Here is a 27,500-nt window from a genome sequence, read left to right as displayed (position 1 = left end):
AAATGGGTGTATAATGGCGGCCATATTGTTTTTGCCAATTTGAGGATTTTAACATCAAAATCAAGGTTGGCAATTTATTAGCAAATTTGGACTCGGCACCCTCAAATAAGGCTAAAACACTTCTCAATTCAGCATTAACACGATTTGCCTAAGGCAGTCTACTTTTCTCAAATCTGGACCTGACTATCAGGTAGAACTTTCTTTAATCTTTCTGCCAGAGCTTTAGAACCAATTTTCAAATCAACATTCACTTGAGTGATGGGTCGGTAATTTTCGAGTAACATTTTGTCTTTCCCTTTCTTTGATATAAGTGTAATTAAACCTTGTCTTTGTGAACTAGAAAGTTGACCTTGTTGAAAACTGTAGTTAAGATTATCTACCAATTTTACCCCAAAACTTGCGATAAAACTCAACCGTTAAACCGTCGTTTCCCGGTGACTTGTTTTTTGACATAAGTAATAAGGATGATGTACATTGATATAACGTTAACGGCAAGTCACATCTACTCTTGGAGTCCGAGGGTAACTTTGAAATATTTTTCTTGTCCTAAGAATAAGGAGTTTTGCCTCGAGTCAACATTAGGCTTTTTATATAATTGTGTATAGAATGATTTTATTTCGGAATATATATTTTTCATATCTGTAAGTATGCAATCGCCTTGCTTCAGCTTAAAAATTGATGATTTATTTTTGTGGCCTTTTTCTAAATTAAGATAAAAAATAGTATTTTTTTCCCCCAAATTCCACACAATTTGCTTTAGACCTTAATATGATGCCTTGTGTTATATAATCTAAATAAGACTCATATTCACTTTCACTCTTTATATTCCTCAGCATGCCTTTCACCCTCGGAATCCAACAGAAATTGCAACCTTTTCAGCCTGCACAGCAAAAACTGTGGTGTTAACCGGTGTACATAGAGGACCACACCAGTTATTTTACACCGGTGTGAAATTGGTGGTGTTAGTTTTACACCTATAGGTGTTATTACAACACCTATGGTTGTTACATTTACACTCTTTGGTGTTATGTTCAATCTTTAGGGTGTTGTTTTAAAACCTCAGGGTGTGGTCCTCTATTAACACCAATTGGTGTCAGTTTTAACACCACAGTTTTTACAGGATGTTTTCCAGTTCTCTTCGTCTTTCTTTCCTTTTCCGTGCCTTTTTAATACTGTATTTACGCGAAAATAGGCGAATATTATACTTGAGAAATTCCCAACCTATTCTCATAATCATCAAATTGTGAAATATCTTTAATCCACATATCTAAATTTTTCGCCATTTCAGAACAAAACACTTCATCGTCGTATAGGGTGTTATTAAATTTTCAATTCATAGCATTACATCTTGTACTTTAAATTCTAAAATAATAGCCAAAGGAAGGACATGTTACTGTTAAATTATTTAACCATGTTGACCAAGAAGCTTTTATTCACTTCTATAATGTAGCTATATGGGAAACACACACTCTAACACTACGAGCATAAACACGTATAACACTTGAAAGATGTTTATTTGGAAAATAATTTGGTTAGAAGTGTTGCCAGATATGTCATCGTAGAGGGGCTCATGTATTCGTCATCGAACGCGATGTTCCTGAGTTCGAAAAACGCAATTATTAAACTATGGACAACTTTAAATACCACATCATCCACGACAAAATTTTCACGAAGCCAGGCTTAGAAACCTTATCAAGTCAATCAACTGTTGTTTGGATGTATTTTAACATGTTTAACATAAGTTTCCTTATTGATAATTCCTTGGTCACTTATACTATGTATAAACTTGAATGTGAACTTAAACCTACAGTCAATTATTTGTTTTCATCTCATTGAAAGTCCCCCCCCCCCTCTTTCTTTTTTTTTTCCGGCTGTTGTATCGTTGTACATAGTGTAATTATTATTATTTATTGTATCTTTTCAGTTTACATTTGAACTCGGTGGCCCCTTTTTATAAGCTCTGCTTTCTCCGGGGTCACCAAACCATCATTATATTTTTTTGTATTTGCATAATTATCTATTTGGTATGTATTTATGTAATTGTTTGTACGTGATGATGGTTTAATAAATAAATTGAATTGCTTGATTTTTTTCAATTAAAATCATTGTTAATAACAGCAGTTTTCTCTTTACTAAAGGGACGAACTGGTGTAGCAGCCAGCCTTGTATGAACGGAGGAACCTGCATAAGTGGTGTTGACAGCTACACATGCTACTGTTCAGCGGCATATATTGGAGTTAACTGCCAGATCCGTAAGAGAAAATCTTATTTACATCCATAAATATGCTAAAGTTTAATTAACTTTGTAAAACTACAAATGGCGTGTAAAATTGTATGCAGATTAGCTCTAAAAACTGACAGACAGGAAATGATTCCTTTCTCACATCCCCTTTTCTCCTTTTTCGTTTGTTCGCCCGTCAAAATGATCGCCTATGCCCGCTAGATACCCAATTGTGTACGCGAGATTTTATTAAGTAACAGTTTGATTGTGTGTTAAATGCGCATCAAATGGTAAAGGAAGAAATAAAAGGGAAAGAAACAATAACGGAAATTTCATCAAATTCACAGATCTATTTTATTCTCTAGAATACAGAGAGAGAAAGAAAGAAATATAGAAAGAAAGAGAGAGAGAGAGAGAAAGAGATATAAAAATGTACATTTCCTATCATACAACACCCAAGAATGTTATGTTATATGATTGGTCCAAATCGGATCACATGATATTCAGTGAATTGGACTTTGGCATCCACTATCCTGCACTCTGACGTCATACCAAATGTAATATCCTGCACTATATATAGTGATATATAGATTTATAAAAAGGTTTATTGATTGTTTTGCCAAAAATAGGTAATCTGTTACTTATCTACGTTTTTAGGGTCACAATCTCGTTTGAGAAATTTTGCTACTGAAATTTTTTAGCTTTCAGAAAGATTTCAGAGAGTAGGGGGTATTCTGAACTGCCTTTCTTTTCCCCTTTTATTCTCCTTTTTGCTGGCTGGGCAATGTGGTAGATTTGTACCCTGGCTATGCTAATGTTCATGAAATTTACGTAGAAATATTCCCGCATTTTGATAAGACGCTCAAGTCGCATCATCAGGTATACTGGTAGGAAGTGTAACATAACAAAAGCGAAAGCAAAATAACGGGATGTGCACAAAGGTATCAAAAAGGTATATTCTCTATTGAGAAGGAATAGTTTATGTTTTTATGTCACATTTTCCCCCTTTTTACTCCCTTAGATATCGACGAATGCATCTCAGACCCGTGCCAAAATGGCGGCATATGTGTGGACGGTCTCGCACAATATATGTGCCAATGCCCATCTGGATATACTGGAACGGACTGTGAAATTAGTAAATTGAACATCGTTATCCTTTTTAAGTAACTTTTAATGATAGTGGAAAACAGTAGTTTGTGATATTAAGGTTGCTTTTTATTTGTGTAAAGTAAGAGTGTAATTTATGATAGGCGTTCTCATGAAACGCGTGATATTAGATCATTGTAGACTGTTGTGATGGAATGAAGATATTATTAAATAGAAAGTAAAAACTTTGGAATTTCATGTGATAAGACGAGAAAGAAACGTCAGCTACCTCATTTCATATAACACCTGTAAATATTGCGCCTATCCTTGTTTCGTAAAACTTTGAAAATCTTACTTAAAGTATGGCATAACTTTGCCTTTGTTTTGTTTTAATTCCAGTTTTTATTTCAGCGCTATTCTTATTGTTTGTCTATTAGTACTTACCTGAAATTATGAATATTGTATATTATGTGCTCCACTATTAATGAATCATCAGTGATAACGATTATATTTTCCAGATATAAACGAGTGTGTCAGCCTACCTTGCCTTAATCAGGGATCATGCAGAGATGGAATTAATGGTTACGTGTGCCTATGCCCAGTGTCGTATACAGGAACAAATTGTGAAATTAGTAAGATTCCGTAGTTTAGAGATACATACACATATTCAAAACGAACATCTTTTTTTTTTGAGGGGGGGGGGCAAGTCTTTCACATCTGATTTATTTTACTTAATTTCGACGCGACCAATTCTACAGCCCCCCCCCCCAAAAAAAAAAAAAGATATATATATATATATATATAAACTCCCCCCAAAAAGTTTGGAAATCTGACTTTGATCGATAATCCCTCCTTCGTTTTAGTAAATATAAATCTGTAATTAATGGCAATAAATGGAACATTTAATTCTCTTTAAAAGGATACCCTACATGATATGATTATGGTTTACATGGAGGTGCAGTGCCTTGAAATAAGGGGCAAGGTCAAAATTCGAAAGCTGCAAAATGACACAATATTGAAAGTCACTGTTCTTTTTTTCGTGGTGATGAGTGAGTTTTCTCAGCGTTTTTCTTTTACTTTGATCGATAATTCCTCATCGGTTTTAGTAAACATTAACGTGTAACTAATATCAATGAATAGATCATTTAATTTTCTTTAAAATGATACCCTACATGATATGTTTATGGTTAACATGGAGGTGCAGTGCCTTGAAATATGGGCCAAGGTCAAAATTCAAAAGTTGCAAAATGACACAATATCAACATTTACTGTTCTTTTTTCAGTGGTGATGAGTGAGTTTCTCAGCGGTTTCTGTTAAATTTTTCATGCACCTTAATATCACCATTAACATGGAATCAAACACACCTCTGCACAAGCAAAAACATAATAAATAAACAAACAAACAAACATGCATGGGTATTTAAAACCACAACTCACAGTACCATCACTACAGAAGCAGGGGCTTGTCTTGATTTGAATGGATTTTCATCTCTTTTGACACAGACAAAAGAATCATGTTTTGTATTGACCCATCATGACAATTTCTGCTCGTTTTGCAGCTTTTCAATTCAGACATCGTCCAACACTTTTGAATCCTGCTCTTTTTATGATGGCATGATCATAACAAGCATGATATCATTTTAAAGAGAATTAAGGACGTTCCACAGTTATATTTGTGCGCATTATGATCTGCGCATAGTTTACATTCTGCGCGCTGACGTCACAATGGATGACCCTTCATGACTATTTCTGCTCGTTTTGCAGCTTTTCAATTCAGACATCATCCAACACTTTTGAATCATGCTCTTTTCCTGATGGCATGATCATAACAAGCATGGTATCATTTTAAAGAGAATCAAAAGATTTTTTGAATGATGAAAAACATTCATTGTGTAAAATTGGGAGTTTGGAGAAATTAATGGCCAAACACAGATTTCCAAACTTTTTTTAGGGGTTTATATAATACACTTTTGAAATGGCTACCGAATAGAAGAGCTATCGATTTATGGAAAAGACTTTCATATATGCTATGGAAAGCCAATAAAATCAACTTTGTTGATGGTACCTGATACAAGCAAGAGGGCGAGATATGGTAAGACTTGATTAAAAAGGCATTCCTCTTCGTTGTGTCCTTTTACAGATTACAAGTCAAATATACCTCTCCCTCCCCCCTCCCCTCCATCTTCATTTTCCCGCCCCCCCTCTCTCTCTGTCTCACTTCCTGGATTGTAGCCTATTCAAAACTTAACTGCCAAGTGACCGGTGGCTGATGGTCAGCTTTTTTTGTTCATTGAATGGTTACAAAGAAATAGACTGATTATGATGAATTATGAAATACATGTATTTCATTGGAAATAAATGAATCTTTGATTGAACACATTACACATTGATTAAGTTGGTTCACCCCCTTCCTCGTCTTTATCAAGTTATCATCTGTAAAAGTCCATACATCATACGCATATGAAGAACAAAATATGTATTTCACCTATGGCGTACAGGTAGGGGGAAGGGGCCTGGAGCCATGTCTCACCCAAAAATGTTTCACAATCACGAAAAAGAAAGAGAAATGAGAAAAAGACAGGACAGAAAAGCGATGAAAAATTATGTTACTTTTTGAACGTCATCTCAATATCTAACTCATTTTTTTTTAATTAACTGAAAGATCAGAAATTTTCAGGTAAAATTATTTCAATCATAATATCAATATGAGTACATACTGTACATATTTAGTCATTGGATATTAGAAAGCTACTTACAAAGATTATATCCTGAAATTTTCAGCTAATTTCATACTTGAAAAGGTGTGTTATGCAAACACGACAAAAGATGAACAGATATTCTATTTTAAGCGGGCATCCGGTAGAATTAAGTGTAAAATCGGTAAGTTTATCCAATAAAACCCACATCACACGCTTTTGGGTGCACGCATTAATAAAAATCGAGTAATGAAATTAAATATTTAAATGCACTTTTAGGGGAATTAACCAAAATTAAAGTTTATAAATCTAGCAAGTGCTTTTTTCCCCTCCAAATTATGAGTTATTTCATAATTGGCCAGTCTAGAGATTTCTGTGTGAACGTGTGGGTGAGGGTGTGTGTGGTTGAGGGTAGGGGGTGCGCACACAAGAATGAACAAATAACTTTCATATTGTCCAAATAATTGGCACTTTTTTCTCAAAACTATATTGAATTATTTTCTCATCACACTTTATCTTTCACTCTGGCAGATATCAATATATGCATTTCGTTCCCTTGTCAAAATGGCGCCACCTGTGTTAACGCCAATGGAGGTTATATTTGTGAATGTATTCCCGGTTTCACTGGAGTAGACTGCGACACGAGTAAGTCATATTCATGTCAAGAAAATAAAATCGGTGGAATGATGAAGTCTAAAGAACTTTTAAAGGAAAGACATGTTACTGTTAAAGTATTTAACCATGTTGACCAATACGTTTTTATTCATATCTATAATGTACACTGCAAAAACTCTGGTGTTGATTAAACACCATCCCGGAATCTATATCTGTCCACACCAGAGAGGTATTGAAATAACACCAGTTTGGAATCAAACCGATGCTGCTTTAATACTAATTGGTGTTGTATAAACACATATGTTAGACCAAAACCAAACTGGTGTTGTTTAACACTTCTCTGGTGTGGACAGATATAGATTCCGGGCTGGTGTTAAATCAACACCGGAGGTTTTGCAGTGTAGCTATATGGGAAATACACACTCTAACACTACGGGCATAAACATGTATACCAATTGAAATATGTTTAGGTAGAAAATAATTTGGTTAGGAGTGCTGTCAGACATGACATTGTAGAGTGGTTCAGGTATTTATTTTATTGTAACATATTTATTCAGGATAAAGATAAAACATGATCAGAAGAGGCTGATATAAGAGTGGATTTTGTGATAAGTGTTCTCATGAAACGCTTGATATTAGATCATTGTAGACTGTTGTGATGGAATGAAGATATTATTCAATAGAAAGTCTGTAAAAACTTTGGAATTTCATGTGATAAGGCAAGAAAGAAACGTCAGCTACCTCATTTATATAACACCTCTAAATATTGCTCCTATTATTGTTTTGTGAAACTTTGGAAAGCAACTTAAAGCATGGCATAACTTTGCCTTTGTTTTGTTTTATTTCCAGTTTTTATTTCAGCGCCATTCTTGAAATTGTTCTTTGTCTAATAGTACTTGCCTGAAATGTTGGATATTGTATCTACGTCCTGCAACTATTTAACCACAGTAATAACGATTGTATTTTCCAGATATAGACGAGTGTCTCGGCCTACCTTGCCTTAATTCTGGATCATGCTTAGATGCACAAATTGGTTACTATTGCGTATGCCCAGTGTTCTATACAGGACAAAATTGTGAGATTGGTAAGATTTTGTAGTTTAGAGATACATACACATAATTAAAACGAACATCTTTTTTTCGGGGGGGGGGGGGGCAAGTCTTTCCCATCTGATTTCTTTTACTTAGTTTCGACAAAACCAGTTCTATATATTTAGTTCATTTTTTGTCTTTTGACTGACATGCTTTGTGATATTCATGACATGGACTGCAGTTGATGTTACTTTGTTTTATGAGAACTGAAAACCAATGAATAGAAATACAAATGCGAATGCAAATACAAATATTCAAAGAATTAAGAAATATTGCACGCATCGAGATGAGGGCAATTGCACTAACGAGTGGAATATTTCTGGTAGCTGGAACCTCATGAATAAAAGCCATCCAATATTATGATTATATTATTATATGTTCATTTTTCATTAGACAGAGCAATAACACATGATATTAGACAGCAAGTTTTGTGTATGAGCATAAAGGGGATTTTGTCTGTTTTCGGCGCTTCATGCGACAAACTCTAATACTGCACAGCCGACAGGCATATCAAGTCGACCAAAATGTCGTTAACAACCTATTACGTGGCCTTTGACCATGTTGACGATACTACATGTCCGTTGACAAGAGTAAACGTTTCGCATTCTAGAAGGAATCGACATTCTTTCAGATAATATCAATTTTGCATGAAATTTATAAATAATTATCCCTTTTGTTTGTTGTATTATAGGAAGGGCAATTCTAACCAAGTGTCACGTGAAGTGACTTTAACAAAAATATATATCTTTCACTCTGGCAGATATCAATATATGCATTTCGTTCCCTTGTCAAAATGGCGCCACCTGTGTTAACGCCAATGGAGGTTATATTTGTGAATGTATTCCCGGTTTCACTGGAGTAGACTGCGACACGAGTAAGTCATATTCATGTCAAGAAAATAAAATCGGTGGAATGATGAAGTCTAAAAAACTTTTAAAGGAAAGACATGTTACTGTTAAAGTATTTAACCATGTTGACCAATAAGTTTTTATTCATATCTATAATGTACACTGCAAAAACTCTGGTGTTGATTAAACACCAGCCCGGAATCTATATCTGTCCACACCAGAGAGGTATTGAAATAACACCAGTTTGGAATCAAACCGATGCTGCTTTAATACTAATTGGTGTTGTATAAACACATATGTTAGACCAAAACCAAACTGGTGTTGTTTAACACTTCTCTGGTGTGGACAGATATAGATTCCGGGCTGGTGTTAAATCAACACCGGAGGTTTTGCAGTGTAGCTATATGGGAAATACACACTCCGAGCATAAACATTTATACCAATTGAAATATGTTTAGGTAGAAAATAATTTGGTTAGGAGTGCTGTCAGACATGACATTTCAGAGTGGTTCAGGTATGTAAATTTATTTTATTGTAACATATTTATTCAGGATAAAGATTAAACATGATTCAGAAGAGGCTGATATAAGAGTGGATTTTATGAAAAGCGTTTTCATGAAACGCGTGATATTAAATCGTTTCGTATTTGAATTTCCAAAATGAATCGACATTCTATTAGGCAGTTTATATCACTTTTTTTATGAACAAGCTGTATAAATTAAATAATAGTTTAATGTTTTTATAGTTTCTTCAAGCATTCCTTTTATTTGGGTTTGTTTCACAAAGGTTGTACATAAACATACATGCATATTATATATATGGATATTGAAATGATCACAAATAAAACCTAACTTGGGCAAAATAAGGTAGAATCATCGTCTTGAGTGTGACACGCCACACTCGGCCTCTGGCAGTCAGTCCCCGGCCTCCGCAGCTGGCGTTGCTCCACTTGGCCCTTCGTAGTCGGTCCCCTGGCCTCCGCAGTAGCGTTGCTTCCTCTACTTGGTCCTTGGCAGACAGTTCTTTGGCCTCCGCAGATGACTATGCCCCTCATATCAGACTAGATCGAGCCCGCCCCGAATATTAACATGAATTATAGCGTATCATGTCGATGGAAAACTGGGTGGCAGTTGGCTCGTAGTCTCGTCACCGACGTGGATTCCCTCAGTTAACTTGTACTTCCTAAACTGGAGATCTATGGCCTATCTTGGCTTAAGGTGGTTTTCCCTGATAAACTAAAATCAACCCCCTAATATACCCTATCGTAACTAGGAAAGAACTCCTAAAAGTGTTAATTACAGATGAGTGCATAAAAAAATAAAAGAGACCTCAATGTGCGGCATCTGCACAACTGAAATAATAAAAGACTGATATTGTATAAGATATGACATCCACCTGACTAGGATGTAATGAATATCCCTAACATAATACATGTATCGTTACCGGGGTTGAAATATTTACAGCACATGTACAAAAATGTGTATAATTAGTTGTTTTGATTTTCTTCCCCGACACCAAGGGATATGATTTTATGGCAAAATGGCTTAAAATATGTACGTCGACATACGCTGGCTAAAACTTTATGTGACACTACCTTACCGCGATACACAAATCTGGCTTTGCTTCTGTCTTGATGTGACGTTGTCTTACGGCTTTAAATGTAGGAGCTATGTAATAATTTGAGCAGTGTCTGGATGTCGACTAAACCTTGTACTAAGGGTTTTTTTTTCAATCGCAATCTGATGTATGTATTGTGTTTTGGATTGTATTTTCATATCCCAAGTCCTATCTTTTGATATAGTAAAGTGTCATCTCATATCCTAGGTAAAACGTTGATTGTGCCGCTGAGCTTACGAGGAACCGACAATAGAAAAAAAAGAAAAAAAAGAAGAAACACGGTCTTAATTTTGGCAATATGATAATTTTGTAGGTGCCGAAAGTTTAAGGAGATTTTGAAGCTGATATGTAAATGTAAAACGATTGAATCGTTCTTTTGGTCTCGAAGTCATTGGAGAAAAGTGTTCGTTTTATAAGACTTTATATGCTTTTTGAATAACCAATGTTTTAAGATCAGCAAAAGCGTCAAGATAAAAAAAAAGAAGATGTAATATCCATTCTTCTCTCCGCAGTGTATCATCGACAGAATATTGACGATTTGGGTATCTCTGATGAATTTAATTCAAGTAAAATGTAATTCGGTGATTTATCTGAAAGATGACTGTTTAAAACTTAAAGATGATTTTATCGATAATTCAGGTGCATTTTGCAATATGACATCTCAAGACACGGTCTACGGATAGGCTACTCTGGATAGATCAAGTGTTGGATCAGTAATGAATTCAATTACTGCATGTCCGTTTAATACGACACAAGGTAAATAAAGATATATACGAATTGGAATGAGAATAATGCATGTTTGATAAAATAAATGACAAGTGACATGATTTAGAAAATGGTCGGTGATAAAAATTAGTTTCGATTTCTCTTGATGGTATGCAATATTTAGGTTATTTTCTCGATTTGTCCTTTTATGAAATGGACATGAAATACTCATAGGTATGTAATCAATATGGACTTTACACTTTACGTTGTTTATTATTGAACAATGTTGAAATAAAATTTAAGTATTCTGGAATAAATGATCACTTAGTAAATCGTTACTAATCTAAAAGAACATTCCCCCCCCCAAAAAAAAAAAATAGTTATAACTTTTATTAAGATTAGGTAAATAAAGAATATTTATATCCATAGATTAAATTCATTGTCAGATTATTGGAAAGGTATTATAAAGTAGAAAAGTTAGTGCACGTAAATCAACAAGTTATCAAATAAATCATTCAATCAGCATTAATTACTTAAAGCCTTTAAAAGTCAAATCCACCCCGGAAAATCTTGATTTGAATAAATAGAAACAAAATCAAACTAGCTTAATGCTAAAATGTTCATCAAAATCCGATGTAAAATAAGAAAATTGTGACAGATAAAAGTTTTGCTTATTTTTAACAAAACAGTTGAATGCACAAATCAGTGACATGCAAATTAGTCCATCGATGAGGTCCCTCACTCACAATTTATTTTGTTTTTTATTGTTTGAGTTATACAATATTTCATTTTTTTGACAGATTCGACAAATAATGACCAACTTGTCAGGGAGGAATTAATATTTGTTTCACTTGACAATGAGGAGAAAATATCACATTTCATGTAATAAAATACAACAGCAATAGAGAGTGAATGATGCCATCAGTCTCCTCATTTGCATACCGACCAGGATGCGCATATAACTGTTTTGTGAAATTAAGCGAAACTTTAAAATGTCATAACTTTCTTATTTTACATCCAATTTTGATTAAATTTTCAGTGTTATGCTTATCAGATTTTTTCCCCCTTTTTACAATTCAAATTAACTTTTTGTTTGGATGGACCTGTCCTTTTATAACATATAGAAAATTGGTTGCAAAGTTGTATGGAAATATGTGCGATACAATATATGGGTTTCTCACACCTTACCTTTCTGATGACATTTGATGAAATTCATCCTTCAAAGTATAAGTTGATAGAGCCTTTACATTTTCATTGTTTTTTATCTTTCTTCGTTTAAAGCTGGAGAGCCTATCCTAACTGGTTATTGTAACGAACAGGTGTTCGGCTACTCCTGGACCATTGCTGTAAACTGCAGAGGATTCCGTGGGGCACTGGAACTTTTAGAAGAAATACTCGAGGTAGGTGCGCATAATATCGTAGCAATCATGGATTTGAAATCAGTCCATCGTTTATCCATGTTACAAAGAACACTATGGCCCGTATTCTGAAGTCAGGTTTAAGTTAGACCATGGTCTAACCCTGTGCTAAAAATATGGGAAGCCAAAAGTGTCAAAATTGTTATTAAGTTGTATATTTATGATATTTACTGTGCCCTTTCCTGATTCTTCAATGGTGAAGACAATCATCTATTTATACTTCCTAGACTATAAATGATTTGAGAGTCAAATGAGCTGAAATATGATATCTCGAGTGATTTATGTAACAATTGGCTATCCATACTTAAACCACAACTTTAAACCTGAGTTTAAGTTAAACCTGACTTCAGAATACGGGCCTATGTGTTTACAGTGTTGGAACACAGTGTGAAATCATCATCACACTGTTGAATTTGATTACCTTAAAAGTGTGAATCGTGCATTTTCGACTATGTAAACACATTGGGTGTTCTTTTAAGCAGAGACTGATCAGCGCAAAAAATGACCTGAGCCATGGACCTATTACAAATAGGTCCATGGCTGAACATAGCACAGAATTGACTCTGAGAATTTTATTTATGAAGATGAAATTGAAAATGACTCGACAATGGCCACAATGATTATCTCATGCCATTACCTGTAAATAGGAAGGAATCACAGAAGATAATCTCGAAGAGAGTGCCTACAGGGTGGCTATCATCACTATGCATTCAGAGGACTTCACAGCCCTTGAGGCAAATCTCGTTGCTGACATCATGGAGAGTATTGCCTGGTGGAACTCTAGTAACTATAATGTAAGTACTCATCGGCCTCTTTTTAGAGGAGTAAAATATTCAGAGAGTGATGGCCCTTGCCTACATGGATTGCAAAGTAGAGAGGTTAACTACTTCGCACCGTATATTTACCCAGTGTTGGTACCAGGGTATTTTGATTGGGGAAGTGTGGCACTCCGGAGGACTACTCGAATTATAACATGATACCTATGTGCCACACCAAAGTAAAGATTAGGGGGTTCTGGAACTAAAACTTGGTCTTAAAATGGGATGGGGTTAAAGAAAGAGATAATGCGAGATGGTTTTCAAGCTGCTTCAGTAAGCCATATGAAACTTGCCAAACTCGAAGATGCTTATTACAAGAAATGTTACTTTAATATGCCACATATTTCGTAACCATTGGATCAACATGGAAACCTTTGAAAGTGGAAGTGATATCTAATCAAAATAGGCAGGTTCTTGTATCAATAAAGAACACATTACTTAATAGACATTTTGATGTCCATGACTCTATTAGTACTGAGAAAAAAAACCAAGATAGCCTTTGTAAAATGTAGTGTTCCTATATACTGATATAAAATCAAATTTATCAATATCGAATTTCAGGTTCAAACAATTTCCAGTTCAGATGCATCGAATGGCGTCGTGATCAGAATGTCGGGCCTTGACATCACCGATTTCTCCGAGACAAACACATCCATAACTGCGATAGATTCTAGTTCTAACAGACCAACCACAGCAACACTTGTACAAACCGTCGTTCCTGCAGAGGCATTACGTCTACCGCTCGAAGATGACATCGCATCGTTGATTAAATCTCCTAGTATTATATACATGGTATATACCAGCGATGTCCTTTACCCATCCAAGTACATCCAGAGATTGAATGAAAATAACGGAATTTTCATTAGGACCGTGAACACGCCGGTGGTGGCTGTTATTGTGGGTGGACAAAAAGTTGAGGGCTTGTCGCAAAGCGTCAATTTCACATTCTCCAATATCATGGTAATTTTAACACTTCAGTTTATGCAAAAGTAGATGTAGGATTTTGTTACTGACTAGGATCCGTAAACTATCTGTTATTTTTCTATTCATTATTTTGTTTCCTTTTTTATTCTTAACCTTATTGTTTTTAGTTAATTTGTTTTAAAGAGCCGAAGACCTAAAATTTTCTTTATACTATTAAAATAATCGACAGCATGATTATTTCCAGCAAATCATGATTAAGGAAATGCGAAAAAATGTACAAAAATTTTGTTTTCACATTAATACATAATTTAAAAATAACTTAAAACTTATAACTTAACTTAATAAAATAACTTTAAAAGATATCTTTCTCTCTCTTTCTCTTCTATCAAATAATACTTTGGCCAAGAGAGGGGGGACTTTTAGACGAATTGTATACGGGCTTGCAAATCTGTATGTATGGGTGTGGGTGGGTTCCTGTGGGTGTGTTTGATGATGTAGTTGGGATTTGTAATATTTTCTGTTCCAGACATAGTGCTGCTAAAAAAAAAATATTGATTAGGAGTATCAGCATGATTATAATCCTTTCTTATCATCATATTAAATTTATAGGGTGAAAACTCCGACCCAGTCTGTACGTTCTGGGACACTGGAACCGGGAACTGGTCGACTCGGGGATGCACACTAGTAAGCGTTGGTCCAGACACATCGTTTACACAGGTCACTGTTCCAGAGAACGTAGATGTGATCGATACTAACAGTGTGACTTGCGCATGTGATCATCTGACCAGCTTCGCAGTCATTGTCGTGAGTATGGAGGGGTTATTCCCACGAGGCCGAGGGTCCACGACAAAGCCGATTGTTCCCATAACTTGTTCTTATATCATTAGCCGTAGTTAATAGTCAAATGGTCTAAGTTATATTTAGTGAACATCGAAGAATGGGCTAATCCGGAAGTCTTCAAACGATGCAGACACACAATTTGATGAAAAGTAATGTGGGCAAAGTCGGCCTTGTGGACCCTCCCCTATGTAGTGTGCGTGTTTCTTTTCGAAATCATCGTCCTGATCATACGGAAGCTTTAAAGTGCCATAAACTTAACGAGATGGGGAATTTAATTAATCTATCTTGTTATTATAATAAGACCATAAAGAGTGAGGCACATTAATCATACATAAAGGTATACACAGATGAATTATGCATATAAAACACGTTGATAAATTTTTACTTGAGAGATATATATATATATATATATATATATATATATATATATCAATTACAAGAAATTACGAATTTTGAATATGAAAACAATGATGCTTTTCGCAGTTCTGTGCTCTCCCTCTCTCTCTCTCTGTGAGGGAATCTTCAAATTGATTAACATTGGGGAAGATGAAACAGATGAAGAAAAAACCCAGAAATGTAGCAATTAATCACTATTATATAAAAAACATGTTTTTTTTTAAATGATGTCTTTATTGGTCACTCCAATGTACATTCAATTCAGAACAGTTGAACAAATACAAATGATATATCTTTAAGGAATTACATAATACTGGATAACCACTGGGCAGTGCCCAGTCACCTGATTTCGCGGACACTCTTCTTGTTCTTCCGAATTGCAATAAGCCTTTCCAAAACGCTTTTCAAAATGCTAATAAAAATACATGTACATATAGATTGCGGAGGAAACGATCGAATCTAATTTCATTTTATTTTCTACGTAAACCTTTGAAGGACCTTTACCCCGACGGACGGCCAAACAAGGTATTTCGATGGCTGAGCATTATTGGGTGTGGAATATCTATCATCAGCCTCATCATCACTATCGTCACATACCTCTCTTTGCTCAAGTAAGTACGAAAAATGGTGTAATTTTATCTGTTCTATCATGGACAGATATCAAACCTATTCAGCGAGTACATTGAGATATTACTTCATATCTACCTTAGACAAGTTGGCAATTTCAAATGTTTTTTGAGGACTAGAAAAGGAGAATGTTTCAGCGCAAAGAATTATTTTGAGCGATAGAAAAAATATATCATACAACATTCACATAGTGTTTAATGCAATTGAACTTGTAAAGAAACTAATTTGTAAGTGCTGCCCCGACTTTATTAGCAGGGTTACTCTTGCCGAGGATGGTCTTTATATAAGGACACCGTACACCTTAATACTGGCCCACGGTCCTATTTGGGAACAAATCAAACTTGGTTTAATATGTGAATGAAAAAAAATCATTTTTTACAATTCAATCATGTCAATCTAGCTGTAAGAATTCTAATATAACATTTTTTTACGATTGCGAGCATTTTATTTGTAGTAAAGGCACAATTTATTTCGAATCGTAGCCAATCGTACGATTTTCATTTTCATTTTAAATAAACATATATTTTCCTCCATTTTACAAAATTTCTTCATGTTTGTTAACAAGAATTCATATTTCTATGTCATCATTGCTATGACATCATTTTTATTCTAATAAAAATGGTAGCATAGTCGCATCTTTTAATAGTAATAATTATAATACTACGGTGATATCTCAATATTAGATCAATATTTTATTACGAATTCCAAAATCGGGTCGCAGACCAATCGTACGTTGTGCGGTGGCCTTAACTGTTACATCTCCTGAAATTTACCTGCCTTTAACCTGGGACACTTGTTCTGTATCAATTTCGTCAGTTTCATTTCCCAACCCATGCCTAAAAAAATGTCAGGCTTCCAAAATTTAAATTATCGGGAGGCAACATGTTTTTGTATAAAATTCTTACTTTTCCCTTTTAAAATATGAACTCACTTGCAGGAAACTGCGCTCACCTCGCGTCGACAATGTCCAGCTCTACATCCTCTTGTGTTTCTGCGTCACACTACTAGGCCTTTACGTTGCTTTCCTCGTCATCATTGGCTTTGATCGAGAATCTCGCGTTGCCGAGTTAGGGATTATTCCGTGTAGTGTCGTAGCTGGCCTCGCCCACTTTTTTGCGCTGTCCTCATTGACGTGGATGGGTATCGAAGGGTTTCATATCTACATGACAACTGTTCGAATTATCAATACTTACATACCAAAGTTTATGATCAAGGCCACCCTGGTCGGTTGGGGTGAGTGATTTTATTTTTTTCTGGGAAATTTTCACTCCATAATGAACGAAAATCTTGACAAAGAGACCAAGAGTGCGTAAATATAATGGTGGAAGTCGTCAAAGTAAATTTCAAATACTTTATTTTCAAATTACTAGAAATAACATATTTACCAATAACTGTGCAAATTGATCTCATGGAAATGCCATTCGTAGTCAGAAAAGGGAACTTTAATCGCAACAGAGAAGAGAGAGAGGGTGGAGTTGCCGTGCTATTTCACTTATAGGACCAAAGTTCGGAATCAATGCATCCCAATTTTTATACCAAGAGAAACATCCAAGTCCTAATTTACTGCAAACATATTAGCTCCTCTTTCAATAATGATATTTGTTTATGAATACCCACTGTGTATCGGTTTGGTTGAAGTTTCCAAGAGTGCTCAATGCCAGAAAAGAGCAATGTATAATTACATTCATACCTTGGTCAGCTCGGGTTTCGGGCGTTTGGTGATCTTCAGACGACTGGATGATCATCACAAATCGCGTGAAACCGAGCTGACCAAGGTATCAATATATGTATGTATGTATATACATATATATATATACATGTATATATATATATATATCAGATATGCGATATGCGAAACAAATAATATTCACGAGTAATGCAAGTTTTCAATGCCAACAAGTTCTTTATTAACTTTCAAAATTTTCCGTAGTCATCTACCGAAAATAAAAACGAACTTGTTGGCATTGAAAACTTGCATTACTCGTGAATATAATTTGTTTTGCATTTCTGATGTCTGACTATTGCTAAATACGTTGTAAACCAAGAATCTTAAATATATAATATATTTCATATAAATATAAAAGAACAAGTGGGGATGTGACATCATCAATTTGCCCATTGAATATTCTTGAAAGCATGCAGAGAAGATTATAAATTGTTTCTGTCGTCCATGTGAACATTGTAATATCTTCAAGTGTCATGCATGAGCATCGATGGTTGGCTTGTGTGTAATACAATTAGCCACTAGTATCATTATTTGAATAGGGTGAATTATGTACAGATATAATGTATATTTTTAGTACAATAAGTAGATATCAAAATGATAATCTTTAATAACGGTTGTTTCTTAGGCATACCAGCCGCCATTGTTGGAACAACGGGTGGACTCCTGCGTGGTGACTATGCAGCAAGAGATTTGTAAGTCATCTACATGCCACCTCTCTCCCCATTGTGGACCTTTGGATTATAGTAGAGTTATTATAATGTTTCTCTATTCATTTTTGTCGCTTTTCATTTTTTTCATTACCACTGTTTCTTGTCAAGATTTTGCTCCCCCTCTATCCCTCTTCTAAGTCCTTGGTCTGCCCCTGTACTGGTACAATTTCTTATGGAAACTGTTTCAAAAAGAAGGCCTCTTAACTTGTATATTTCCATTGAGTTGATTTATAACACAATTATTGTAAGTAATATCTTCTTGTCCTTCCAGTAGGATCATATCACCTGAACATAGGTTTTAATCAAACCTCGCTTGTAAGCTCAATATTAATTCACTTGGCATGTTCACACGAGCAGTGGTGTATCAGTTGAGAAAACAGCCCCCTGTCCTGGCATGCCCGGCAAAAGCAAAAATCCCCTACCTTACAACATTAGGGGCGTTATTACACAGGACGGGGATGTACCCGAGAAAGCTAATTCATGGAGAGATAGAGGGGGAAAACTTATTAACGAAGTCGATGCTCCTTCCAGGCATGCGACAATAATTTTGATGGCGTTGTTCAGAAACGAACGATGAGTTTCTCTCTCCACGACGCAAGACGGTCTCAAGAACACGGTGAATTATTGAAAATGCCCGTCGAATGACGAAGAACAGCTTGGAGATCTGTGTCGAAAATTTGGGAATCGAACAACAGTTTGGTCCTATAAGTTCTAGAGCTGACAAAAATGCAAATAGACTGTTTGCCGAGAGTCAAGAACGAAATAGCGGTTTCAATTCACCAGTTTACGACAAAGACTTTTAGGATGTTCTTTGTCATTGGACAAGGGCATTGGACAATACATTTCTCTGTTTTTGAGTCTGCCGTGCGTTACGGAGTAAAAACCCACTAATAACGTACAGAACGAGGCAACATAAACCTCGTCCTCCTTGCTAGTAGATAGCATGCGGGAAAACGTTCAATTAAAACATTAGGCCTACTTATGTTCATACTCAAAAGAGTTCTATTGTAGTCCTATAGCGTCTCGGGAACTCTCCCTTTCTGCAGCGTAAAATTACTATTGAAACGTCGGTGGGAGCTAAGATCATAAACTTCGATTTCAAAGGCTGGCTATATTTAACTTAATTACCATAAATTCTTCAGACTTTGACTTAAAACATTAATGTTGGTCTATCATGTCTATGCTCAAATTGATGGAAGGCGTATGGTTTATCTATCTTTCAAATGAGCCTACTATTAGCCATGACCAGGGGCGGATCCAGGATTTTCGAAAGGGGAGGGGGCACATTCATTTTCCAGAGAAAAATTTGACAAGCTAAAAAAAAGTTTTCACTAAAATTGTAGGTCATTTCGTACACGTAAAATTGGACAAGCAAAAAAAGAAAAAAAAAGGGCGGTCCTAACTTGTGTATGAACGACATATTCTAATTAAAAATACATGCTGTGACTTTCAAGGATGGGGGGGGGGGTAAACTTGTGAAAGAAAGGTATATTCACATTAAAATTTTTGATTATGGCTCTCAAAGTGGGGGGGGGGCGGCAAGGGTCGGATATGCCCCCCGGATCCGCCACTGGCCGTGACTACTATTATTTTTTATGTGTGCTAGTCATGGTCTTGCGATCTTGTAATGGTAATCAAATATTTTCAGATAACGACTTTAATAAACAAAAATTAGTTGATTAATTGGTGTATTTTTGAAACATAATCCGTAATTCACTGTAGGAGTTGGGCCGAAACACCCACCCTCGAACACCGCTGAGGCATGTCATATCATCAATTACATACACGAAGGCAGATCTGGGCCTCGCCGTCTTACAAAGAGTTGGGATTGATCTGATCAACCACAACTTTGGAAAGCCAGCAAAATCAACATCTAAAATACAAGTTTTGTTCAACTGTTTTCAACATATACAGATATGTTTATTCATACGTTCATCGTTGTCTTGACAAGTCAGTATCATCCATTTTGTGTACAAAATGACATTGTTTAAATTTCTTGTAGAAAAATTATGACATCATGGAATTCCATACGGTAGAGGTTGATCGGAGCAATCGTTACTTTTTGTAAGACGGGTCCCAGCTTTTTTTGTCTCTTTCTCCCACAGTTGTTACGTGCAACAGTGGGCCTTGATTGGAGGATTCCTGGTGCCCATGGGAGTCATTCTACTCACCAACACCATCATCTTCCTCCTCGCCATCTGTCGGCTCTACCAATCCGCCAGGCTCCCGGGACGAGTATGGAAAGACCGCGAGGCCGAACGTCGAGCGTCCATTGAAAGGACGCAGACTGGCGTCTCGTTTCTGGTCCTCATGGGGTTGACCTGGTCCACCGGATACCTGGTTCTTTTGCAGGACGACACCTCAGAGGTCCTCTTCATCATCTTCAACTCCTTGCAAGGGTTCTTCATCTTCGTACTCACTTGTTTACGGAAGCGTGTAGTGCGACAGCGATGGAAAGAGTTGTGTTGTACAGGTTGTTCGGAACCTGAGAAGAATGGCTCTCGGTCGAGTCGTGATCTCAACAAGCCATCGCATGGGAGTCATAGCTCCAGTACACCTCTGGAGCTATCAGGTCTTCATTAAGATTTCAAAATAGCTCTTCTCAGATACCCAAGTCTTGAAGAATCGTTAAACGTTCATTAAAGCTTGTTATGTGCATAACTCATTATTTGAATGATGACCGCTGAAACCCAAATGATATAATAATAACGATACTAGGGGCCTACTCAACTCAATTCCGAAATAATATATAGTTTATATAAATCCCCATTTATAATACTCTATGAAGATTTAAAAAACTATCTTTAGTTGTGGTAAATCTACGAACTTGAATTCTACTATTCCAATCCATTACTCATATTAGTGCATGTATACATGTGCCCTAGAACGGTTATGGTGTGAACAATATATACCAAAATGTGTTTTATTTGTTAAATTTACCGAGTCTGCAGCAACATTTATTTTGATCGGGGGCCGGTCTTTGTATTTCATAGCTTGTTTATATATACTTTTTTACAAGCATGGAATGGGCTGAAAATTTCAGGATGTAAATTTTGCCTGTGGCTATATAATCTGTTAAGTAAGCATTAAAAATGGCAATTTTAAAGGATTCATGAACACAGTGGTGGTGGAATTTAAAGTAGTAGGAGAAGTAGTAGCAGTAGTCGAATATGATGGCGCTCTCCAATCTTCAGATTACACGCGCCGGTCACTTTCGTAAGTAGGGCGTCGTCGGCAAAGGAAAGTCCATGTGACGTCAAACCATTTTGGCGACGATTATTTGTGAATACGTTAATATTGATTTGTTACCCATCCACCTTTTAGTTGGTCCTACTGATATTTTCGCCAAATAACGATTCAATCCATTTGTATATAGGCCTACATAAAACAAATAGATAATTGACAAAGTTTATGTAAGTAACGTGCGTAATACATGATTGTTTCGTGGAAATGGCAAGGATGGTTTGGATAGTTGGTGTTTATTTTACAAACTTCTAAGTAATATCGATATTTCATTATACATATATATATATATATATATATATATATATATATATATATATATAGTAAAGAAATGGATGAAGAGAACAATGGTAGGCGTAGCTTAAATCAAGGTTCCCCAGAGCTATCTACCCTTTGGAAAAATTGGTGATGCCGAAAAAATGTCTCTGCCGGGAATCGAACCCGGGCCCCCAGCTTTGATCGCCGGTGCCTTAACCACTAGACCACAGAGACGGGTTAGTGGCTAGGGCGACCCCGATCCGATTGACCGTCAGATAGACAGATTTTCGACACTATACCAATTATAATTTCCTTTGTCGGGTGAAGGTGGGTTTCGAACAATGACAAGCCGCCATGCTTCAGCTGGATCAAAGCTATTGCTTCGATACAGTACACGTATGGCAGAAAGTATACAAATGTGTAAAGTTATACATGTACAACAGCTTTGGCAACTCTTTTATTTAAATATTGTAAAGAAATGGATGAAGAGAACAATGGTAGGCGTAGCTTAAATCAAGGTTCCCCAGAGCTATCTACCCTTTGGAAAAATTGGTGATGCCGAAAAATGTCTCTGCCGGGAATATATATATATATATATATATAAATATATATATATATATATATATATATATATATATATATATTATATAGTCCAGGATAGAAGAGGCACAACCTTGTTTTTTCATATATACAATATTTTATGATGGTTTCTTGTCAATTCGAGGGTGCTGATTACAAATTTGAGAGTAAAATTTTACCCAATATTGGGTAGAAAGGGAACATTCATGTTTACTGGGTATTTTTTTACCCCATATTGGGCTATTTCAACGCAACATTGCGTAAAATTTACCCAGCCAACATGCATGTTCCCATATTACTTAAAGGGTGGTCCAAACTGGATATATTTCTATCTCAATAAATAGAGTAAAATTCACAAAGCAAAATGTTGAAAATTTGATCAAAATCGGATGACAAATAACAAAGTTATTGAATTTTAAAGATTTGCATTATTGGCCGGTGAAACAGTTCTAGGCATGTCTTTATGAATATTCATTAGGTGGACTGATGATGTCATATCCCCTCTTGTTCTTTTGTATTTTATTATTTGAAATAAGGTTTATCCAAAAAAAAATTCTACCAAGAACAGTTGGATTGACAACCGATCAAGTGCATTAGTTATTTATTGCTGCAACTTAAATGGAGACACATTTTTTACACATGTATAAAAAAATGAAACATTTATGATTTCATGTAATAACATAAGATTAGGGAAAGTGGGGATGTGACATCATCAGCCCACTTAATGAATGTTCATGACGATGTGCTTATAACTGTTTTCACAATATATTGATTAATTTTGAAATTCAATAACTTTGTTATTTGTTATCCGATTTTGATGAAATTTTCAGCATTTTGCTCTGTGAATTTTACTCTATGTATATAGATATAAATATTTTCAGCCCAGACCATCCCTTTAATATACAGTAAACCCTTTTTTAGAGTATTTGTAGCTGTAGTTACCTGCACGATTGAGCTTCAACCCTTTACTGGTATGATAATGTATCAGTTTTGTATATATTCTTGTACTTTGCATGTATCAAATAATAGGAGGTTATCATTCTTCCATGTAGTGTGTTCTATAAATACAAAAGAAAAATGATTAAAACTCTGGACTCAGAAATCATACACTGTAAAAACTGCGGTGTTAAAACTGACACCAATTGGTGTTAATAGAGGACCACACCCTGAGGTGGTAAAATTACACCCTAGAGATTAAACGTAACACAAAAGAGTGTAAATGTAGCAACAAAAGGTGTTGTAATAACACCTATAGGTGTAAAACTAACACCACCAATTTAACACCGGTGTAAAATAACTGGTGTAGTCCTCTATGTACACCGGTTAACACCACAGTTTTTGCTGTGTAGAACCGTATATTATCATCGCTGGAGATTGATTTAAAAAGAAACGGTATCGAGGACGATTAAAATATAACCAGAGGCCGTTTCATAAAGCTGTTTGTAAGTTAATAATGTTTTTAAGAACGGCTGGTGATCCATTTTCACCATTGAATGTTCATTGGTGGTTATTTAGTGCGTAAGAAAAGTTCCCCAGTCGTTCGTATAGTCGCTTTGTGAATAAGAACCACAGGGTTGAGTTTCATAAAGCTGTTCGTATAAAGTGACGCATGACGTTACCCAAGAATGGAACATGGTCTTATGTGTTAAGTCACCTACATAGAGATGTATCATTTAGCACAAAAAAGGGTCACTATTCGGGCGTATGAATTCATAATTAATGATGCAGTCACATTTCCCTTACGGCGGCCGTACTGCAAATCGAAAACAGCCGTTTTATTCATTTTTATTCATTTTTATTCAAACCACCTATTTGTAGCTGATACCAAAAAAATGTTAAAACGGCTCTTTCGACTCGCTGTATGGCCGCCGTAGGGGATGTGAATGTGCCATTACGAAGAATGATTTGATTTGATTTGATTTCGTCTGCATTCATAACATTCGTATATACAATTTTCATTACATAACAAACCTAATATATTGGTAATTGATTTTGGTATGAATCATAAAGAAAATAAATAAATAAAAATGTCATTCTATAAAACAATCTACTACCAACAACAAAAAATATGACATGTACAGTTTGCAGAAGGATTGTCATTATTAGCAGAGTGCTTGAAAAAAAAGATAACCCGGGAATAAAACTCATTTAAAAATTAATAAATACATTTATAAAGCAGAATGGAAATGTTATTTTGTTCATTATTTTATAATAATGATGAAGATGATAAGAATGAGGATGATGGTAATAAAGGTGAAAGTTTTATGAAGAAACACCCACCAGGCGAGTTGTCAGTCGGGATGTTAGTTTGCACAGGGAGATATACCCCCATCTCCGTTGTGTAATGGGTCTTGTGTCGTGAGACAATCAATAGATCCCCCCCCCCCCGACCTGCCCATGAAGGATTATCCATTGTTATAAGGGGAGCTGTGACAATGCTCATGCAGTATAAAAAACAAAAATAAATAGATAAATAAATACATAAATAAATAAATTAATAAATTAATAAATAAGGAAAATGAATGAATGAATAAAAAATTAGAAATTAAAAGCGGGCTCGGAGCAATTTAAAGACGAGGCAATGTTTTAACGAGTGGTAGGCTCAATTTTTTATCATTTGTTATATATTTTTTTTGTATTGGGTTATGTACGACATTTTGGTTGGGTTCTTCTATATAATTTCTTTAATTTCATTGTTTAGCTTTAGGTTAATCGGAATATTATTTTTACTGTGAATACGATTTCGACGTGGGCCATGAAGGCCAAGTATACATGTAGGAAGATATAGTTTTTTTGATAAAGATGCAGACACAGACAGATGGATCCAAACACTCCCTTCCCCTCTTTTCATTTGATTTATTTTTCGTCTCCGTAACATTCCTGGGGCCGTTTCATAAAGCAGTTCGTAAGTTAAAAGAGACTTTAAGAACGACTGGTGAATCTTTCTTAGGCTTAACCATCGCCAATGAATATACTATTTACTACAGGAAAGGATCACCAGTCGTTCTTAAAGTCGCTATTAACTTACGGACAGATTTATGAAACAACCACCAGTTATGTTTGCTGAAAGATTCTTTTGAACTTATCTTTTATTTCACATCGAAAATTATGGCTCCCTTACAAGTAAGGAGTGGTTTTTTTTCAAACCCTGCAATGATAATTATAATCTTCGTCCTTATCAACATTATCTTTGGCATCTTTATATTTTCTAATTTGAATGATTTCTTTTATTATTACCTTTTTGATAACCATTAAAAGCCCTCATGGGGTGTGTGTGTGGGGGGGGGGGGGGGGAGGGGTAACGTTACTTGAACTCACCAGCGCAAATGTTGGGTGTGGTAAGATACTAAGGGTAAGAAAACAAGTAAGCCTCGAAAATATATATATATTAACTTTCCATCTTCTCATTAAAAATGAAAATAAATGCGATAAAGAGTGAAAGCCCCTCCAGTGGATTGAATTATCTATAATGAGTTGTGTTATAAGATTCAGTGCTTGGAATTAAGCGGTATCTCTTGTGCGACGAGGAACAACATCTGAATATTTTAGTTTAATTCTGTTCTCGCTCGGACAAGATCTTAATTGGGTGGTAATCCAGCTTACAACACGAGACGTGGGCGACATGGCAATTGTATTTATTCTCGTATAGGTAATCGGATACCGTGTTAATAGGAAATCATAAAGTCAAATGGGAGTCGGATACTTTAGAAGCCTGAATAGACTGTTGTAATTGGTTTCTTGGTGACCTTACTGGAAAGTGTAAAGAAAAAGGATTGCATTGTACATTACATTACGATTAATAAATCATAATGTCTAATTTTAATTTTAATTGTTATTCATTTGCGAGATGCCTTCAAGGGGGTCAGCGGTGAAACTACTACGAAAGAAAATGTTCTTTGGTGAAGGCAACTTTAGTAATCAACGGATTAGTTTATTATAAAAGAACATATAGCAAAAATAGTCCAGGATAGGCCCCATAGAAAATTGACCAAACCTTGTTTTTTCATATATACAATATTTTTTTATGGTTTCTTGTCAATTCGAGGGTGCTGATTACGAATCTGAATGATGCCACTCGTGTAACCTTGAGCATTTTCTGCAAATTGGCAAAATCCAATATGGCCGCCAAAAATATGCAAATTACCCATAAAAATCATAAAACTGCCAGCAGATTGGCTTTACAAAGTATGAAATTGTGTTGCAGGAGTGAAATACTCTCAGAAAAAACGATTTTTGAAAAAACATTTATTTTCTTGATATTCAAAATGGCCGCCATAGACCGCTGTATTCAACATTATGTAAAATATGAATGGGGAAAAATAATTTTCACAAAGGTGACCACAAAATGCAAGTTATTGTGATTTTTTGTGAACTAATGGATGAAAACATAATTGCTAACGAAATGTGTCATTTGTTATGTCATGCATGTAATAAATGAAGCATTTTAGTATTCAAAAATTCATCAAACGCCCTGACAGTATTATGTATAATGTTAATGGGGACAAAAGAAAATAACAAGAGTGAGGACTAAAATGTATATTATTAAGATAAGCGAGTGGAATACTGGCTAGAAACACAATTTTAACGAAATATAATATTTAAGATGCAAATTTATGTGATAAATGCTGCATTTTGAAATTCAAAATGGCCGCCATAGGCCCATTATACATTATGTACAATGCGCATGGAGAAACTAATTTTCACAAGAATAAGAACATAAAATGCATGCAATTGTGATATACGAGTAAAATGTTGTCTGAAAACATATTTTCTAGCTAAACATATCATTTCTTTTGTCATGCACGAGATAAATGCTGTATTGTAAAATTCAAAATGGCCCCTATAGGCCCTAACAGTATAATCTACAATGTTAATGGGGACATCTAATTTTGTAACAATTTGAATTTGCTTGGCTATGAAATCCATGTAATCCTTTTGTATGAGTGAAATATTAGCATGATATGAAAGCATGATTTTAATGAAATATAGCATTTCTTCTGCCATGTAAGTGATAAACACTATATTTTGACATTCAAAATAGCCGCTACAAACCCTAACTAAATACATGCGTTTAGGAAAACT

At 35.4% G+C, this 27,500-nt stretch overlaps 2 protein-coding genes across 2 annotated transcripts; both read left to right on the top strand.

Annotated features, from left to right (window-relative positions):
* Window positions 1-2,167: 2,167 nt before the first annotated feature.
* Window positions 2,168-13,593, top strand: LOC135155710 (fibropellin-3-like). The gene is made up of 8 exons (XM_064105745.1): window positions 2,168-2,252; window positions 3,243-3,356; window positions 6,535-6,648; window positions 7,589-7,702; window positions 8,470-8,583; window positions 12,161-12,279; window positions 12,945-13,091; window positions 13,588-13,593. The coding sequence occupies exons 1-8, from the start codon at window positions 2,168-2,170 to the stop codon at window positions 13,591-13,593; spliced, it is 813 nt and encodes a 270-aa protein (XP_063961815.1).
* Window positions 13,594-13,682: 89 nt separating this feature from the next.
* LOC135155792 (adhesion G-protein coupled receptor G2-like) lies at window positions 13,683-22,322 on the top strand. Its single transcript, XM_064106033.1, has 6 exons — window positions 13,683-14,075; window positions 14,649-14,843; window positions 15,771-15,886; window positions 16,840-17,135; window positions 18,254-18,320; window positions 20,444-22,322. The coding sequence occupies exons 1-6, from the start codon at window positions 13,725-13,727 to the stop codon at window positions 20,919-20,921; spliced, it is 1,503 nt and encodes a 500-aa protein (XP_063962103.1). The 5' UTR covers window positions 13,683-13,724; the 3' UTR covers window positions 20,922-22,322.
* Window positions 22,323-27,500: the final 5,178 nt, after the last annotated feature.

This window comes from Lytechinus pictus, chromosome 10 (genome assembly GCF_037042905.1).
Source record: "Lytechinus pictus isolate F3 Inbred chromosome 10, Lp3.0, whole genome shotgun sequence".
Taxonomy (NCBI): domain Eukaryota; kingdom Metazoa; phylum Echinodermata; class Echinoidea; order Temnopleuroida; family Toxopneustidae; genus Lytechinus; species Lytechinus pictus.
The sequence above is the reverse complement of the archived record's forward strand: the minus strand, read 5'-3'. Positions and strand labels throughout refer to the sequence as shown.

Bases quoted from the DNA above. Each gene is read 5' to 3' on its own strand.
- LOC135155792 (XM_064106033.1), top strand. From the start codon at position 13,725: ATGTCGGGCCTTGACATCACCGATTTCTCCGAGACAAACACATCCATA. The intron at 14,844-15,770 runs GTGAGTATGGAG...AAACCTTTGAAG, and splicing joins CCAGCTTCGCAGTCATTGTC to GACCTTTACCCCGACGGACG. The intron at 17,136-18,253 runs GTGAGTGATTTT...GTTGTTTCTTAG, and splicing joins GGCCACCCTGGTCGGTTGGG to GCATACCAGCCGCCATTGTT.
- LOC135155710 (XM_064105745.1), top strand. From the start codon at position 2,168: ATGAACGGAGGAACCTGCATAAGTGGTGTTGACAGCTACACATGCTAC. The intron at 3,357-6,534 runs GTAAATTGAACA...TCACTCTGGCAG, and splicing joins TGGAACGGACTGTGAAATTA to ATATCAATATATGCATTTCG. The intron at 8,584-12,160 runs GTAAGTCATATT...CTTCGTTTAAAG, and splicing joins TGGAGTAGACTGCGACACGA to CTGGAGAGCCTATCCTAACT.